Genomic DNA, 18,452 nt, shown 5'->3' with positions numbered 1-18,452 from the left:
CGTGGTGACATGTCAACTCACCTTATCCATAAGCAACATTAAATTAATCTTATATTCTTTATAATTTTCTAAATTTTAAATATTAAAAGAGATAAAAACCTTCACTAATATAGTATTTCATATATTATTAAATTACCATACGTATTATAAGATTATGTTTATAGAGTAATTAAGGTATTTAAAATTATTTTAATATTTATTTTAATTTTTTATAAAAATAAATAAAGAATTGAAATAGGTGGCGAGTTTATCGTGGCAAACAAAACCCATAAAATTTGGGTTACCTTTTATTTTTGTATTATTAAATGATGCGCATGTGGCATGTTGGTAAAAAGTTTCAAACAAGCGGGGCCCATTTTTTGATCACGTCATCTTCCGCCACGTACACATCATTCGCATATTTTTATTAATAATATTTTCAAGTTATTACACGGTTAAATCTTAAATGTTGGTATTTGTAGCTTATCAACCAACTGGATTGTGCCACGTAACAAGACTGAGATCTGATGCTTTCCCCGTCAAACACGTATGAAAAGATGTCTGAATTGGAAAAAATTAAATATAAAATTAACGACACATACGGATCTGGAATTTAAAATATATTCTGAATTTAATCAGTAATCACGTGATTTAGCATTTAATTATATAATATAAAATTAGAGAAAGCAAATCATTTTGTGTATTAAAGTTAGTGTCTTGCTCTCACGATGTGGTCAAGTAAATATTTTTTTAATATAAAAAATATTATTTTTATTCTCAAATAGCATAATTAATAAAAATAAAAATAAAATAAAATAAAATAAAGCAAGAGGCGCCGCAACCCGTCTCATGTCACCGCCCTCCTGGGTAATTTATGTCGGAAGTTCTCTCATTCACGAGCCATTAAAATATTTATAATTGTAAAAAAAACTTAGTTATTGACTAAATAATAAAAAAAAATTAATTTTTACTACATTTTTTAAGAGTATTTTCGATGATCGAGTGAATTTTACTCGAAATTGTCCCGAATTTAACGAAGTTGAAAAAGTTTACCTAAACTAGAAACTAGCTGTATCTAAACAATTTGGAATGGTGAAATTTTTGTGCTTTTTTTTAATACTTTTTTCATCCTATAGAATGTGACTCGTAGAGGTTAGGTATTGTCATTATTGTGCTATGAATAAAAGATGGCGACCCTTTACGGGGACTGGACTCATGTGGATTGGTTAGTTTTGGCAATTTTGACACCGACCATATATTGGAATATAAATGTAAAATGGAAGGTTTAAGTGAAATTCGTTCAATTTCTACTAAACCCACCAACTAATTTTAACTTAGAAGTTATTACGGGGATAGTTATGTGAAAGGTCTAGGAATGGACCACCCATCAAGCCCACACATACGAAATGGGAAATGAATGGTTTGAAGGCTGTGACGCGTTGGAGCCAAGGACGTTTCCTATTACACGAAAAGGGTAAGGAAATTTTAGGTCATTAGACACGCCTCGTGTCAAATGAGGTTAATATAAATGGAGAACATTCTCGTCATAGAGGGATAGATAATTCTAGTATGCTCTAATAGACACTGCTTCATATGCAGATTAGTATTATAAGCTTGGATTTATGCATTAAAACACGTATTTAAATATTAAAAAAAAAGAAAAGAAAATTCTAAGGGTATTTGGAATCCGATGTGGGACCCAGGAAAGGTCGAAATCCCAATATTTAATTACAGCTTCGTCCCTCAACGCGGAAATGGTATCCAGCAAAAGGCAGTGTGCGGCCGAATGCCGTACAAGAATTAACAATAAAACCAAAACTACACACCGCTCAGCCGCGCCGATCTCTTTCTCGCCGCCGCCGCTGCTGCTGCTGCTGCTGGAGACGAACAAAGCCAAAGGTTGAGGCTGACGGAGAGACAGAGAGAGACAGAGAGAAACAGAGAGTTGTATTTTCTAAGCGGCTTGCTCGCCATTGCTCAGAGTGACGGTGGTGAGAAAGAGATGCTGAAGCGGAGGAGGAGAGCAGTGGCGGTGCTGAGGAAGCTGCTAACCTGCGCCATATGTTTTATAGCCTTATTAGCGCTTCTTTCTGTTCATCTTCACTTTTTTCCGTCCTCCAAAGTCCCTGGCTTCTCCGATTCCCACAAGCTTCCTGCGGTGACCTATCTTTTCTCTTAATCTCTACTCTCGCTCTTCATTTCTTCATTTTCTTCTTTTCTCCTTCACGTATTACTGTGTTTTAACCGCGTATTTTCGTTTTCTTTTTTGTTTCTAAAATCTTTCTGAGAAGCATTCCCGATTATGGCGTTTGGATTCGAAATGATTAGATTGCTTTATCGACGAGCGAGTGAACGCAGTGAATAGCTTCAATTTTTTATGAAATGGATGTGTATAATGCATTCCAATTTTACGTTTATATTCATTAATTCTCTCGGTCGGGAGTTGTTTTCGATTGTAAATTGAGATTAGGTAGGGCACTCTTTGACTTTGAGTTGCGTTGTTGACTGATTACTCGTGAAATGTTTGACGGAGTGGTCTTAAGTTTTAGGCTGTGCTGCTTTTGATATTGGAAAATTTTCGTTAACATATATTGTGTTCTTCATCATGTAGCAACGTGAATTTAAACACCAGAGGTTGAGCACCGAGAATAGCTGGACTCAAGAGATTGTTCCGCTTCATTTGTCCAAAGCTCCTGTTGCTTCTCGCAAGGTTTTACTTTCCTTAACTCTGTAGTTATGATTCATTTCCAGAATGGCCTCAGTTTTTGGTGGAAACTCAAAAATAGCAATGAGAACTGAAAAGAATTGGAAATATAATATGCCGTCTGAGACTTTTCTTCTTGACAACCATTGTTTTTCTAGCAATTAGTAGAATATAATTTTTCTAGTCTTTGGTAAAATAGGTAATCAGATGTAATTTCGGTATTGATAAGAAGTTATGCACCTTTCATGTTTTCACTCCTTTAGACTTGACAGTTGGGCAGTGCAAACTTGGTTCCGGATCTGGACAAGCTATGGAAGCCTCCATCGAACCGTGACTTTTTACCATGTGTAGAGCCTAGTTTCAATTATACACGTAAGAGTGTTACTTTGTTCATCTCGTTCCAAACAAAATTTTCTTGTAGTTAATCTCAAAACTTCTGTCGGATATGCAGCTCCTGTAGAGTCACGAGGTTACCTTCTAGTTCATACAAATGGGGGACTCAATCAAATGCGCGCTGGGGTCTGTAACCTCTCCTACATTATGATAGTGACATTAATTATTATCAAAGTGTTTTAGCCTTTTTTTTTTTTTTTTTTTGTTGCTAGAATATAGTTTTTATTAAAATTTCACATGATTTCAATCAGAGTTCTCAAAGTACGGTTTCAGTTCCTCGACTTTATTTTATTTTGTTTTTATTGTTTTTAACTTTATCTTTGTCGATGATCTATATTCCATTTTGGAATGTTATATTCATTTCATCATGGACTGTCATCTTTACCTCTCAATTCAGTCATTCAACACATTAAATTCCAAGTTTAGTCCTAATATCATTCAATTTTATGGTACATGTATACACTGTAACATAAGAACATTTGAGTGCTTGAAGGAGGGATTCTAAAGCATTCATAAATTAGCCCCCAATATAACTTCCCATTTTTAGAGCTCATAGTTTTGTCCTGAAATTAGTATCTTTCGGATTATGTAAGCTTATTTTAGATCCCGGAGTTGTTGACCAGGTCATTTTGTGTTTATTATGTTCCAGTACTTCATAACTGAATCAGTGGAAATTTTGGTCTTTAAAAACCATTTTCATTCTTGAATTGCAGATATGTGACATGGTAGCTGTAGCCCGCATCATTAATGCTACCCTTGTAATTCCAGAACTCGATAAACAATCGTTCTGGCAGGACACTAGGTTTCTTGTTCTTCTTCATCCTTTTTTCCCCAATCTCCATGTGTCACATTGCCCAGTCCATGATTGATTTCATTTTATTTGTTTTAATCTTCAGCAACTTCTCGGATGTTTTTGATGAAGATCATTTTATCAATGCTCTTGCTAACGATGTAAAAGTGATAAAAAAACTTCCTAAAGAATTGGCTACTGCTACGAAGATAATTAAGCATTTTAGAAGCTGGTCAGCTAAGGATTATTACGAGCAGGAGATTGCTACCCTTTGGGATGAATATCAGGTACTTAGACCAAATTTGGATCTTGTCAATGAAAATCCCTATTATTGTTCTTCAATAGTTAATGTGCTATTTGTAGGTTATTCGAGCTGCAAAATCTGATTCACGATTAGCAAACAATAATCTGCCTTTAGATATCCAGAGACTCCGCTGCCGTGCTTGCTACCAAGCCCTTCTTTTTGCACCTAAAATTGAAGCCTTGGGCAAAGTAATATTCTTTTCTAGTCTTATTTTGCTGCTGCAGTGATCGTGTCCCTTCTTTTAGCAATTATATAAATAGTTGAAATACATACTGTAGTTATTGGTGGATCGAATGAGGTCCCGTGGTCCTTATATTGCTCTACATTTACGATACGAGAAGGACATGCTTGCATTTAGTGGGTGTACACATGATTTATCTCCTGCTGAAGCAGACGAGCTACGGATGATTAGGTATAAGATCCTTCCTATAAACCTCAATGTGTCTGGTTACATCGTACATGTTTTTCTGGTGATGTGTTGAGTTGAGTTCAATGCCTGCAGAGAAAATACGTCATATTGGAAGGTAAAGGAGATTGATCCTTTGGAACAAAGATCCAAAGGGTTCTGCCCACTAACTCCAAAGGAGGTCGGAATATTTCTTAGTGCACTTGGCTACCCGTCCAAAACTCCTATATACATTGCAGCTGGAGAGATTTATGGTGGTGATTCACACATGTCTGATCTGCAAGCACGGTATCCATTACTGATGAGCAAGGTATGAACATGTACTGTAACTTTTTGGACCTCACTACCTTAATTTCCTATTTTGAAAACTACAAGATTTCTTTAAAAACTTTTGATTATATCAAAAGTTTCATGAACTTAGAAAACTCAAATCCCATGTCCTGTTAGCTATGCCGATCGATAGTTGATCATTTTCAAGATTCTCCTGTGTTAGCAGTAAGGTGGGTTCCTGGGATTTCCCACACAAACTTCTTACAGAAGTGTCGAATGGCTTGTGAATTTGCAATGATAGGCTTATTTGTTTCTTCTGCTAATTTCAGGAGCAGTTAGCATCTGTTGAGGAGCTCGAACCTTTTGTCAATCATGCATCTCAAATGGCTGCTCTGGACTACATTGTGTCTGTTGAGAGTGACGTTTTTGTTCCTTCATACTCCGGGAATATGGCAAGAGCAGTTGAAGGTCACCGACGATTTCTTGGACATAGGAAAACAATATCTCCTGACAGGCAAGAAACTTATCATTATAAGCATTTTCTACTAGAATGTTGCCTCAAATTGCTTCCTCTGAAACTGTTTGTATCATCATGTCATCGTCAACCAGGAAAGGGCTTGTTCGTTTGTTCGACAAAGTTGATCACGGAACAATGAAAGACGGGAAAAATTTGGCACACCGAATCATTGAAATGCACAAGAGAAGGTATGTTTTTCTTCTTCTTATTGTTGTTTGTTAGTTAATTGGATATTGAATTGTGGGAGCAAATTCTAGTGATCTTCTTTAAAGAAACAAACATGTATTTGATTTTGCTCTTTAACCTGTTTTATCAGGCAAGGCTCAGCGAGGAAGAGAAAAGGTCCGATTTCAGGAACCAAGGGCATGGACAGGTTCCGCTCAGAAGAAGCCTTTTATGTCAACCCTTTGCCAGATTGTTTATGTCAAAGAGAATTGCCAAATGGGAATATGACTTCCATTTTCAGATAGTTCCATTAAATAGCAAGATAAAATGCCCCTACAGCTCAATGTATATGCAGGCGCCCCACCCTCCACCCCCCATCGTCGCACCAGCTTTGTACGTCGTTACAGTAAGGCAGCTACAACGGGACGACAATGGAGTGCTTATAACCCGAGTTTTGATAGTTGGCATCTTATAGTAATTAAATTAGTGCAATAATGAAGCAATTAAATTTATTTTTACAATTCGACAGATTTTCAATTGTGCAAAATATATTAGGTTAGAAATCCAGACTCTCGGCAGAGGTATGATATTGTCCACATTGAGTATAACTTCTCATGGCTTTGCTTTGGGCTTCTGGGCCTCAATGGAGATAGTATTCCTCGTTTATAAACTCATGACCATCTACTAAATTAACTAACGTGGAACTCACCTCCATTAATCATCAACATATTATAGTTTGATTATGTAATCTTGCTGACTTTTAATAAGTTGAAAGTTGCCTATATAATTTTGGAAATGATATTAAAACGGTTAAAAATCATATTTTTCAAGTTTAAAATTATTTTGAAATGTACTCTAATTTTGGTATGAAATCATATTTTAAAGTGTAAAATTAAACTTCAAATTAAAAAATAGTAAAAAATATATTTTTTTTACCTTAAAAGTTATTTTAAATATGACAATAATGATTAACTATTTAAAATCACTCGTAAACAAATATATTTATAAAAAAAAATTATATTTTGTTGAAATTGCAATTTTGAAATTACTAAAATTAGTTGAAAATTAACATTTTCATCTTAAATAATATAATAAATCTCAAATAATTTTAAAGTATAATAAGACGGACAAAATCATTTCTGCCTTCAAAATTTTCTAGTGTCCCTACCACCAATAAGGAACCACCACGTCATTTTCACGATCCGTCCAATGTTTCGGAAAGTCGAATCGTGACCGTCCATTGATCCACTCGTACGAAGTACGGTAGGATTCTTTCTACCGTCCGATTAAGCACGAAGAAACACAGTGAATGTTAATCGTGTCCATCCGCCGCCATACGGCACAGGCTTGGGTCGGACCGGGAGGCCCTATATAAAGGGGTTTGGTTCCCCATTCTTCGCATTCATCCGTATTTTGAAAGAAATCCCTATCTATCCGAGGACGAAAATTCTCTCTCGCGTGTCAAGCCCCTCCTCTTCTTCCAGGTTAGTTCATCGTCGTCTCGTTTATCCGACTTATTTTCTTGTGATTGATTAGTATTATTTGGTTTTCCTTTCAATTTCATTCCTGGAGGATATGGTTGATCTTCTGCTCGAATTCGTTCTAATCGAATGTAGTTTACGGTTAGGGTTAGTTTTTCTTCTGGAATTTATTTCTTGAACTTTGAGGTTTGTTGATAACTAATCTGTAGAAACCTCTACATAGTCGAAGAACTTGTGCTTTTATCCGTGAAAAGTTTTAGGAGAGGAATGGGGAGAAGTAGGTCAAATAATCTCATATTCGCAGGCTAAATGCTGGTTAGGTTTAGTAGCTACTTCTAATTTATAGGTTTTTTGGAACAATCAATCGTCAGATTCAGATATATCTGTTCATTCTAATTTGGAAGCGGATACGCACTTTACATTGGAATTATCTTAGCGATCTGTTTTGTTTTGATTGAGCGACGATACTTAATTCGCACGACATTGATTCAGATGGCTCGTACGAAGCAAACTGCTCGCAAATCCACAGGTGGAAAGGCTCCCAGAAAGCAGCTTGCTACCAAGGTATTTTCTAGGATGATAGCAAGCAATCTAGTTCTGAATTCTCATTTGTTTCCTGACCTAATGTATTGTAAATCTGACCAATATTTTGCCAGGCTGCGCGTAAGTCGGCACCCACTACTGGAGGCGTGAAGAAGCCACACAGATACCGCCCAGGAACAGTTGCTCTTCGGTATGTTACCACATCTGATCTTTACTTTACACATTCGAAAAAATCAATCATGGTTTCTTGTTTACATGAATCTTATGCCCTCTGTAATGTATGTGATACAGAGAAATCCGCAAGTACCAGAAGAGTACTGAGCTTCTTATCCGCAAGCTCCCATTCCAGAGGCTTGTCCGAGAAATCGCACAAGATTTCAAGACAGATCTGCGTTTCCAGAGCCACGCGGTTTTGGCGTTGCAAGAGGCGGCTGAAGCTTACCTCGTTGGGCTGTTTGAAGATACCAATCTCTGCGCCATTCATGCTAAGCGTGTTACAATAATGCCGAAAGATATTCAACTTGCCAGAAGAATCCGTGGTGAAAGAGCTTAACCAGAATCTCCAGATTATAAGAACTATGCGTCGATCTATAAATGTTTTTTATTTTTATTTTTTTTCTTTTTTACGCTCCAATTGCAATCAATGTGTAAATTGTGTTTTGATAATAAACACAATCCTAGTTATACATTTAAGGACATTGTTATTTGTGTCAACTACGATCCTCAGCGGAATTCAAATCGAGTCCTTCGTTGACACATCTAAGTAATTGATTATATGTTCTTGGTTAAATGCTATGTTTAATTATATCTTTTACTTCGAAGAGTTTTTACTTGTCTGGATTTAAATTCGTTCAAGAATTTGTACATTTACACCAAAAACTCATATGAAAATTACGTTGTGAGGGTAATTCGTGTAGATATTGTTTTTATTTTCTGCATCAATTTCTTCTTTTAAACAACACAACTTCCATCTTGGTTTCAGGACGGATCTCCATCAACTTTAGAATGTGCAAGGCTCTGGTCAGAAGAATGGCTCGAGAACAAAGAGAATAGCTAACTACAGTTTATTAGAATTTTCATAAAAGCATGTATCAGTGCATCCGATATGGGTCTTACAGGAGTGGTTAGGTTCCAACTCCATGTAGCCATTGATGAAACGTGATCTAAATATGGAAAAACCATTTGGTACTGAATCAACAAAACTTGCTTGCAAATGGATTTGAATAATAAAGAACAAAACCAGCCGAAAATTATTAACTCAATTGTTTGATAGAGACAACATTCTCCAGTTTATTTGCCTGTCTTACGGCAGCGTGAGCCAAACTGCTGATGAATTTTCGAATAGACAACACTCCTACAGCGGACCTGGGAAGCATCCGTTCTCCCTCTGCTCATTCCACTTCTCTACCTGCAACAGTTATCAAAGAATGCGTTACTAAGAGAAATTCTCATGTCAAATTTTGATGTGCTTTTGCCAGAATTCGTCGAGAAAGTAATGTGCTTTGATTGATTAACTATGAGTAGGGATACGTATGAACATCGAGCTCGTGCCCGGTGTTGGTGAAATGACAAACATAAAGGTCTTATAGAGCACATTTTACATCAAGCATATGGCTTGACTTTAATCTCCCACTTTTTACCAAGTTTAAGTTAAGTGATCGAACACAACCTTACTTGAACAGTAGGATGTATAACAGTGTCCTTGAGTTCTCTAAGTGAACGAAAATAGATCCAGAAGCGAAAACACATACCCATTCATTTGGGCAAAGAGAACGATAATATTTCGCAAACTTGTCACACTCCGGAGCGCCTTCCCCTTTGGCTTGTGTGCATCTGTAAGCATCACAAAGATGAGCACATACTTTCAAGGAAGTTCAACTAAATTATGAAAGGACCAAGAATTGAATACAAGAAGTAGACAAAAAACACGCTAAACGTTACCTATGGTACTCAATGTAGCGAGTGAAGCAATGCCTAGTTTGATTTGTAGTAGGGAACCGAAAATCTGCTGGTGCTGTTTCGAGCTGCATATGAGCAACAAAAGAATGAGCAAACAATATATACACAAAAATCAAAACTACAAGATGCCTACAAGTCATGCATTTCAAAAATAAACAGGGCAGCAACCTTGATCTCAGGTCGCTCATCCGTGCTTTCTTGGTCACCAGATATTTCCTCTTCTCCAGCAGCAGCATTGGTTTCAGAATCCTCTACAGCAGCAGCTGCCGAAGCATCCCCATTGTTTTCATCAGCAGGAGTGTTGTCACTGCCTTGATCAGCATCAGCTTCAACAGGTGGTTCATCATTCTTCACAACAACTTCAGCAGGGGCAGCATTTTCCGAGTTATCCACCTCTTTTACTTCAGAGGGCTTCGGTATATCCACCTTCTCCTCTTTTTCTTTCAAGGAATATTGCTAAAAGCCAAATTAACAAAAGGTTATTCTCAATTCTCAAATCCGAACTTTACCAGATTTTCTTTGTAAAGGCTCTATAACAATGTCCCGATATGAGAACGATAATGACCGAGACATGCTTCTTACCATGATCTTAAGGGTAAAAAATTCTCACTCTCCAAAATTACAGTAGCACAGAGAAACCACAAGGTGCATAGCTCCCAGGATTTATATAACAAACCAACACGATTTACTGCTGGGAGTTCTAGTTAAGGAGAAAATTTGACCTCAAATTCAAATTCCCCTGTTAAACTAGGCAGCTCAAACCTGTTTCTTTTGTTCTTTATCGTATACAGAGCTGTAAGGCGAAATTATTAAGAACAATGGCCATTGCTTAGAGTTGGGTTATTGGTTTTTATTTTTCCTTTAATGGGGAGTGAAGAAATATATATCTTTTAGGAAACTATAAGTAACAATTCTTTAAAACTTGGTTAACCATATTGATCTTGTCAAAACAAATAATATAAAGAGAGCAAAACAAACCACCAGAACCCGCGGGAAGCATTCTCCAACCATTTATTGCTAATGGATCTCAAAACTATTTCTATTTCCAATGGAATCGGGGTTTCTAATCCAGGGAATTTACCACTGTTGTACAATTTTTTTCCAGAATACTAAGAAATGATGAATTTACAACTAAAAATCCCACCTGTCATTATAATTGAAGAAATCCTACAATAAAAGAACCGATCTATCAAAATCGACCGTTAATCGACCGATTAAAATACATTTCCGGGGAAAAATTTACAAAAACTGAAGGAAGGGCGTAACTAAAACAGAAATTAGGTTAAGTGAAAGATTTGAGATAATGAAAGCTGCAAAAAGAATACCTCAGACAAGGAAGGAGGTTTTTCACTCTGCGCTTCCGCCATGTATGGAAAAAGAAGAAGCGATCCGCTTCGGTTGCAGCTACAAAACCCAACGATTCGATGATACCAGAGGCGAGCGATAGGGCAAAGCAAAGCAAAGAGGAACAAACACTAACCCGTTGGTTAGGTTAAAATTGACCACTCACTGGTTCCGATGATTCCAGCTGAGGCGAAAGAGCGAGAATGGTTCTCCAATTAGAAATTGCCACGTCACTCCTTTAATTTGGGTAATGGGCTGTGATGGGCCAAGTGAACGGGCCGCCTATTTAAATTGGAGCCCAATAAGTGAATTTTGTTTTCTTTTTCTTTTCTTTTATTTTTGCCTGAACTTCGTCAATTTAGTTTTTCCAACTTTGTTTTAAATATTTTTTTTAATTAAAGTGACGAACAAAAAAAAATGATATAACTTAATTTTTTTTAGACAGAGTTATGAAATTTTATTAATGTAATTTGTGTTAGATTAGGGATTTTTTTTTTTTACTCGAGTGGTCCTCTTCGGTCGAGTCCCACAAAGCAAACTCAAATGGTAGCTCATGAATCGAGATCAACAAACGACCCATCAAACGAACTCATGGAGCCATCAATTATTAATCTATTATATTTTTTACTAAACACAAAATTAAAATGGTTAGAATGATGTAAAGCACAAATCGATTTTTCAATTTTTGGACGTAAAATGGAATTGGAAATAGTTTTGAAACGTATATTAAAATCAAAAGTAAGATTTCGAGCATAGGTCACAAATAATATAATAATTTAAAAATCATCGTCAAATTATATGAAATCTAATGCATAAAATTGTTACCATATGTTCTACAACAAATAATTGCAAAATCATGGAACACAAAGAGTTCAGAATTTCCATTTAATAATCAATAGAAAAGGACCAAACGCTTCAAATTCAAATTCAAAATCTCTTACGGCTAATGGGTCCAATGTAGGCGAACATGATGATGATCTACACAGCCTTTGTCTCTCTTTCTCTTTCAATCCTACATAAAGAACACTGTTCGAATCTTGAACTTTGACCAGCAACAGTGCTTTCTAATTCGTTTCCTATGGCACAACAAACAGATCACACAACAAATTAGCAGACGTAAGCTTTGATTATCTTTCATTTAATCACGAAATTAGCAACAGTGCCATTGGATTAAAAGTGTATTAGTAAATGAAAATGAGGGACAGCTTCTTCCCTTTTGTAATTATCATTCAACCATCTTCTTACAATTTCAAGCTTGAGATGATATAATATATGTACTGTGAGCAGCACAGAGGGTTTGTGTCCCTACTTACCGACTGCCGCGCAAGAAGAAAGGCGTAGGCCACCATCCCCACCGCTGCTAGAGCTGCCTGCTGTGACCCATGTGCCTGATTCATCTCTTTCGCCATCCCCACCACTCCTAGAGCTGCCTGCTGTGAGCCCTGTGCCTGATTCATCTGTTTGTGTATAGGTTAGACAACAAAAACGTATTGGATAATATACATTATGGATAAAAGCAGTCAAACATCTGTGGAATCGACCAGGACCAGTAGCAGTGTCACAGGGAGAGACAATAATGGTCTCAATCTCAGCAAACTATCCCACAAGATCTCCAAGGCTACTTCCCAATCCCAGCTGAGAAAGCCCTGTTTTGATGCTCCTGTGAATCAAAATCATCCGAGCTTCAACCATACCCAAAATCGACTTCAATCGGCAGCCCCTGCAGTTCAACCGCAGCAGCAACAGAATCTAAAGGCGCAACAGCACCAGCCCCCGGTGTATAATATTAACAAGAATGACTTCCGCGATGTGGTTCAGAAGCTTACAGGCTCACCCGCTCACGAGCGCTTCTCAAATCCTCCGTCCATTCAACCTCCTAAGCCCCAAAGCTCCCGCCTCCATCGAATTCGCCCTCCTCCTCTCGCTCATGTTACTAATCGTCCCCCTCCACAACAGCTGCCAAACAGTTCCCATTTCCACCCCTCGACCGCCCTGAATTTCGGCCTGACCGGCCGGCCTATGGCGCCGCTATCGTCGTTGCCAACATTCCCGGCCGTCCACGCAGCGGCCGAATCTCCTATCTCAGCATACATGCGATACATCCAAAACTCATTTCCCATTGCCGATTCAAATCCACCGCCGCCCCAAGGATTCTCACCACTCAACCATCTAGCCTCGTCCTGCTGGAACAATTTCACCACACAGCAGCAAGGTTCGATGCCTCTCTCACCATCGTCTGCAATGTTACAGTCACATCCACAGTTTCAGATGCCGCCATCATCGCCTCTTCCCCAAATCTGATGTTCTCGCCATTGACAAGTCAATTAGGGTTTCCATAGTTGCCTCTCTCGCCAACTGTACCCGCGTCAAGCCCTAGATGGGTCGGCGACTAGTTCCCTTCGGACGGGTACATTCAGGAAACGCTGCCGTTTTATGCGTCAGAAGGAAGCCTCGGAAAAGAAAGAGGGAAAATTGCTATTATATTATTATTTTATTATCCACTCTGGAATTTAAAAATGCAATACCGTTAGTTTTTCAATTTCCGTCTCCAATTTGTTTTTTAAATATTTTTTATTTAGTCAATGAGAATATGTTTTTTTGTTTGGTGGGATTATTTTAAAACATAATTAATAAATTAGTTTATTTTTAAATAAAAAAACACGAGTGATATAAATTAGTTCATATTTCCTACCCGGATTTTATTGTACTTCAATGCAACGACTCGATATTGTCCTCCTTAGCCTTTCTATTTCGGACTTTCATTTTTAAAGTTTTTAAGAGGCCGTCCTTAAAAAAGAGGTTTTCACACCATTATAAAACATATTTATTTTCCCTCTATAAGTAATGGGGATTTCACAATCCATTCTCATCCGAGCCCAAGCTGGAACTAGTTCCTCTCTCAAATAGAGGTATGACACTCATTACTCTCTCCAATCGAGGTGGAATCTTAGATACAACCTATAACTAAAGATCAATCAATAGAGCGGATGATTCAACATGAAGCCATTATAGCTTGGCAACAAAATAGAAGCCAATGCTATCAGAGCTTCAAATAGCATCCATTCAGATTGGACATGGAAGGAACGCAGTAACATAAAAATGAGAAGGAACACAGAGACTGATTTTCGATATATAATAATTAATCAGAAAAGATAAACAAGGTTCTGTAGCAGCTCGGATCGCAACGAAATATCATGAGAGCCTTAGAGAAGGCAGGACAGTACAAAATAAGCAACAACAAGCAAGCATTTTCTCCTATCAAAAACATATAAAGGAGAAGTTTTAACTCTACTTGGGGAGCCACTAATCTCACTGCTTTTCATCCTCACGCTTGGGGGGAGCTTCTTTAATCTCATCCGCACCATCATCCTATAACAAGATCATGAAAACAAAAATTAGAGCCTAAAAGGGTGTAATTCTGGTAAACTTAGGCATTGATTGAAAAGGGAAAGGAGGGTTTGTAATTCCTTTGGACCATTATCAGTAATTTCAACGTACTTCAATGCATGGTAGATTTTTCAGCCATCAATTAGATTTTATAATAGAACAGCTATGGTAGCTCTTCCAAATAGCTTATTGAGTAATATGTTCATAAATATTCACCGTATTATTTGAATTCAAATTATAACTAAGCCACGGTCACTGTGTCGTTGAGTAATGAATTATTTCAGTACATCTACCATAATACTAAAGTGGGATGCATTTAATTTCTGTACCTGCATGTCCGATGTCCAGAGAGTGAGGTTGTCGCGAAGAAGTTGCATGATCAAAGTACTATCTTTGTAGGATTCCTCGCCAAGGGTATCCAACTCAGCGATAGCTTCATCAAACGCCTGATTTAAGCATGGAAATAACGGATGAATTAAATGGTTTTATGAGAAGAAACTGTTACATAAGGCTTTATAAAAGCAGAGCATTCTAGATTCGGATTCTCAGTCAACATGAAAACGGACAACCAGGCAATTATGAGATGATTCGAACTTCAATAGTTTGCCCGAGTAGTTAAAAGAGTAACGTAATGATAATTTCATACCAAACACGGTAAAGATCATTTGAACATTTGATTAACATAGCGTATAAACTTCGGAAGTTCGCTAACCTGTTTTGCAAGACTGCAGGCACGATCAGGGGAATTCAAAATTTCGTAGTAGAATACAGAGAAGTTAAGGGTCAATCCAAGTCGGATAGGATGTGTAGGAGGCAACTCAGCATTCGCGATATCCTGTAAATCAAATAGGAAGTTCGTTCAATTTTACGCAATACGAAAATCTATCGAGCGGAAAGAAAGTAGCAGGAATTGACCTTCTAATTAGAAAGAGGAACAATAATTTGACTATCGTGATCTTAAATAAAGAAAATAATTACACAAACAAAGAGACATAGAAATAGGCTCACTATAATGACAAAATAGCAGTCAAATACATGGATCGGAAATCAACGAAGCAGACCTGAGCGGCTTTGTAAGCAGTGAGAGTGCTTTCGGCGGCTTCCTTGCGTTCGGCTCCGGTTTTGAATTCGGCCAGGTATCTGTGGTAGTCGCCCTTCATTTTGAGGTAGAAAACCTTGGAATCTCCGGAAACGGCGGAGGGAATGAGTCTGGAATCAAGGAGCTTGAGGATTCCATCGCAAATATTGGAGAGCTCGGTCTCAATTTTGGATCTATAATCACGGATCACAGAGACATGGTCGGCGTTGCCTCGGCTCTCCTCCTTCTGCTCAATGGAGGAAATGATCCGCCAGGAAGCCCTGCGAGCGCCGATAACGTTCTTGTAGGCGACAGAAAGGAGGTTTCTCTCCTCGACGGTGAGCTCCTCCTTGTCGATGACAGCTGAAACCTTCTCCATGAACTCGACCATCTCCTCGTAGCGCTCTGCCTGCTCGGCAAGCTTGGCCATGTAAACATGCTCCTCACGAACAGAGGGGGTGGCAGCCATTGCAGGAGGGAAAGGAGATTAGATCCGAGGTCTAGTGGTTTGGGATCAAAGTGGAAAGGGAAAGGGGGAGGAGAGGAAGACGGAGAATGGAAGAGGTGAGCTTTTGATGCCGAATGCAGGCCTTTTTAGGAGGTAGTGGACCGATAATTGCGGTCGGGATGGAGAGAGATTTCAGGGATTCAATCTCAGCCGTTGGTCGGACAAATCTGTCTGTACATTTATATAACTAATTTAAATAAAACGTTTTTATTTTACCAGCTTGCCAGGGAATTTTTTTTCCTTTTTCTTTTTATAAATTAATTTGAATAAAATAACCAAAAAAATAAGTATTCCTCCACTTGAATTAAAAAATTAAATGGGCCTGGGCCGAAAAGGGCCCTTCTTGGTTGACCCGACCCATTTTTTATTTTTTATTTTTTTATTTTATTATGCTCGAATTCTTGATATTTTAATACAATGTTTTAGAGACAATTTTGCAACTGAAAATCTGAAATTGAATTGGATACCAAGATAGGGTTCGAGCCAGAAACTAATTTTTAACCGACTTTAAATGTATTTATGAGGCACTACACGTCAGACTCAATAGAGGACACGTGTCATCATCGTCTCAACTAATCGATCTACCAAAATTATCTTATACTAACGCACCATAAATTCATAATATAAATTAAATCTTATACAATATTTTTCATACGTATAATTTGATTATTGTTCATCTAAATTTTTTAAGTCAACGCTAAATTAGTGGTAATCAATGGTGGACCATGATGCAAATATAAAATAATGATGCAATTATAAAATAATTAGTTGGTGGATTGAAATATGGTCATTTAATAAGATTATATATATATAGTTAGTATATTGTGAAACGGTGACGATGATAAATTTATATTAATTGATTAATATTCCAAAAGTCAAAAGATAATTTAAAATACAAAATTTTAGTTATGATTTAGCTAGTTTAATATTGATATTTTAAATGAAATATTGAAATATTAATAAAATTTATATATTCACGTAAATAAATTTATTAAAGAAAATAAAAAAATGAAAAAAAATATTTGAATTTAGTATATGAATTTTTTTTTTAATATTTTTAATATTTAACGATAGAGTTTGTTCTAACGAGTTCGAACATGTTTATTTTAATTCATAAATAACTAATTTTATCAAATTTATTATATTTTGATTATTAAATTTTTAAAATGTCAATTTTAATTCTCCTATCTTTAAAATTTATTTTATTTGTTCTCCTAATGGTTACCATACTTGTTTTTTATTCTTGATTTTTTTAAATGGAAAATAATATGACACGTATTAAAATCAATTTTTTTTTGTTAAAAATAAAGATCCAAAACCTTTATACAAACTAAAAAGATTGGGCATTAAAATAATATTTAAGCCTAAAATAAATTTAGTGTGTAAAAGACTATATATAAATATAAAACTAAATTAATAAAAATATTCTCAAATGTTCCAAAAAAAAAACAATTTATCTTCGGTGGTTACAAAAAATACATTTAAACTTTGAAAATTTTCATTAATATTCTTCAATTTTTAAAAAATATTAAAAAAAAAATACGTTAGTATCATGTTTAAAAAATATTTATGAAATTTTAATTAATATGGTTTAGCCCTAAAAAAACGTTAAAAAAGTTATTACCATTAATGTATAGACGAAAACAGCCTATTCACTCTTTCTATATTACATCCAAAATTTTAAAAATTATAAGATTAATTGACTTTGTTTAATTTTACTTTAAATAACTCAAAATCATTTAAATAAACTTATTTTCGCCCAATATTATATCAAAATTTGGAAGCAAAATTATCACTAATTCATAAATAAATAAATAAATAAAACAAAAAGAAGAAAAAAATCACTCATATTATTAAAAATTTATTATTATTTATTTAAACTCAATATTTCATAAATTTATATAAGAAAAAAATTCAAATCAATTGAATTTTCCCTCGAGATGACTTAGTAATTATCTCCTATCTTAAACTAATCCATATGTATTAATAATTCATGATATTAGATAATTAATATGAATTAATCCCAAGGGTTATTATTGTTGGATGATGAAAGTCTCACATTGGCTAATTTAGGGAATGATCATGCGTTTATAAGTGAGGAATACTAATTCCATTGGTACAAGGCCTTTTGGGGAAGTCCAAAGCAAAGTCATGAGAGCTTAGGCTCAAAGTGGACAATATCATACCATTTGTGGAGAGTCGTGTTCGTCTAATATGGTATCAGAGCCAAACACTGGACGATGTGCCAGCCTTCTCGTTGTTCCCCGAATGAGGGTAGACACGAGGTGGTGTACCAGTAAGAACATTAGGCCCTTTGAGGGGTGGATTATGATGTCCCACGTTGGTTGGGGAGGAGAACAAAACACACCCTTATAAAGGGTGCTTCGTTCAACCAATATGTGACTCACACAAAAAGGATGGTGAACGATTGAAACCAACAAACTCTTTTGAGCTTACCCTCAAAGCGCTTTAAAACCCCTCTTCTAGGAGGAGGTAACTCCAAAAGAAAATGAGTCAAGCCTCCTCGGCCATAAAAATGACTAAGACTCCAAATAAGTCGAGCCTCGATTAAGGGGAGACGCACTTTGTTCGAGGGGAGGTGTTGGATGAAGATAGTCCCACAT

General features: G+C 36.5%; 5 protein-coding genes across 6 annotated transcripts; 3 read left to right on the top strand and 2 right to left on the bottom strand.

Annotated features, from left to right (window-relative positions):
• The first annotated feature begins 1,727 nt into the window (after positions 1 to 1,727).
• Positions 1,728 to 6,136, top strand: LOC111805954 (O-fucosyltransferase 7). The gene is made up of 12 exons (XM_023691264.2): positions 1,728 to 2,137; positions 2,591 to 2,689; positions 2,956 to 3,055; positions 3,135 to 3,202; positions 3,790 to 3,878; positions 3,973 to 4,153; positions 4,230 to 4,358; positions 4,449 to 4,582; positions 4,673 to 4,886; positions 5,176 to 5,360; positions 5,456 to 5,551; positions 5,680 to 6,136. Exons 1-12 carry the CDS (start codon positions 1,982 to 1,984, stop codon positions 5,831 to 5,833), a joined length of 1,605 nt encoding a protein of 534 aa, XP_023547032.1. The 5' UTR covers positions 1,728 to 1,981; the 3' UTR covers positions 5,834 to 6,136.
• A 723-nt stretch (positions 6,137 to 6,859) lies between these two features.
• Positions 6,860 to 8,342, top strand: LOC111805953 (histone H3.3). 2 transcript variants are annotated; one of them, XM_023691263.2, is made up of 4 exons: positions 6,860 to 7,012; positions 7,502 to 7,573; positions 7,666 to 7,742; positions 7,844 to 8,342. In XM_023691263.2, the coding sequence occupies exons 2-4, from the start codon at positions 7,502 to 7,504 to the stop codon at positions 8,103 to 8,105; spliced, it is 411 nt and encodes a 136-aa protein (XP_023547031.1). In that variant the 5' UTR covers positions 6,860 to 7,012; the 3' UTR covers positions 8,106 to 8,342. The 2 variants fall into 2 exon arrangements, with proteins under 2 accessions (XP_023547031.1, XP_086984256.1); XM_087128130.1 differs by having other exon boundaries at positions 6,932 to 7,012; positions 7,469 to 7,573.
• Positions 8,343 to 8,602: 260 nt separating this feature from the next.
• On the bottom strand, positions 8,603 to 11,012 carry LOC111805952 (uncharacterized). The gene is made up of 5 exons (XM_023691261.2): positions 10,837 to 11,012; positions 9,680 to 9,967; positions 9,494 to 9,576; positions 9,304 to 9,385; positions 8,603 to 8,960 (listed from the first exon to the last, which is right to left on the bottom strand). The coding sequence occupies exons 1-5, from the start codon at positions 10,876 to 10,878 to the stop codon at positions 8,907 to 8,909; spliced, it is 549 nt and encodes a 182-aa protein (XP_023547029.1). The 5' UTR covers positions 10,879 to 11,012; the 3' UTR covers positions 8,603 to 8,906.
• Positions 11,013 to 12,354: 1,342 nt separating this feature from the next.
• LOC111805950 (VQ motif-containing protein 9) lies at positions 12,355 to 13,394 on the top strand. The gene is given in 2 exon segments (XM_023691258.2): positions 12,355 to 13,139; positions 13,142 to 13,394. Coding segments are annotated over 2 exon segments (885 nt in total). The 5' UTR covers positions 12,355 to 12,361; the 3' UTR covers positions 13,249 to 13,394.
• A 580-nt stretch (positions 13,395 to 13,974) lies between these two features.
• LOC111805951 (14-3-3-like protein A) lies at positions 13,975 to 15,901 on the bottom strand. Its single transcript, XM_023691260.2, has 4 exons — positions 15,304 to 15,901; positions 14,955 to 15,077; positions 14,572 to 14,688; positions 13,975 to 14,224 (listed from the first exon to the last, which is right to left on the bottom strand). Exons 1-4 carry the CDS (start codon positions 15,787 to 15,789, stop codon positions 14,165 to 14,167), a joined length of 786 nt encoding a protein of 261 aa, XP_023547028.1. The 5' UTR covers positions 15,790 to 15,901; the 3' UTR covers positions 13,975 to 14,164.
• Positions 15,902 to 18,452: the final 2,551 nt, after the last annotated feature.

The sequence above is a fragment of the Cucurbita pepo genome, chromosome 11 (assembly GCF_057944985.1).
Source record: "Cucurbita pepo subsp. pepo isolate OVF chromosome 11, ASM5794498v1, whole genome shotgun sequence".
NCBI lineage: Eukaryota > Viridiplantae > Streptophyta > Magnoliopsida > Cucurbitales > Cucurbitaceae > Cucurbita > Cucurbita pepo.
The sequence above is the reverse complement of the archived record's forward strand: the minus strand, read 5'-3'. Positions and strand labels throughout refer to the sequence as shown.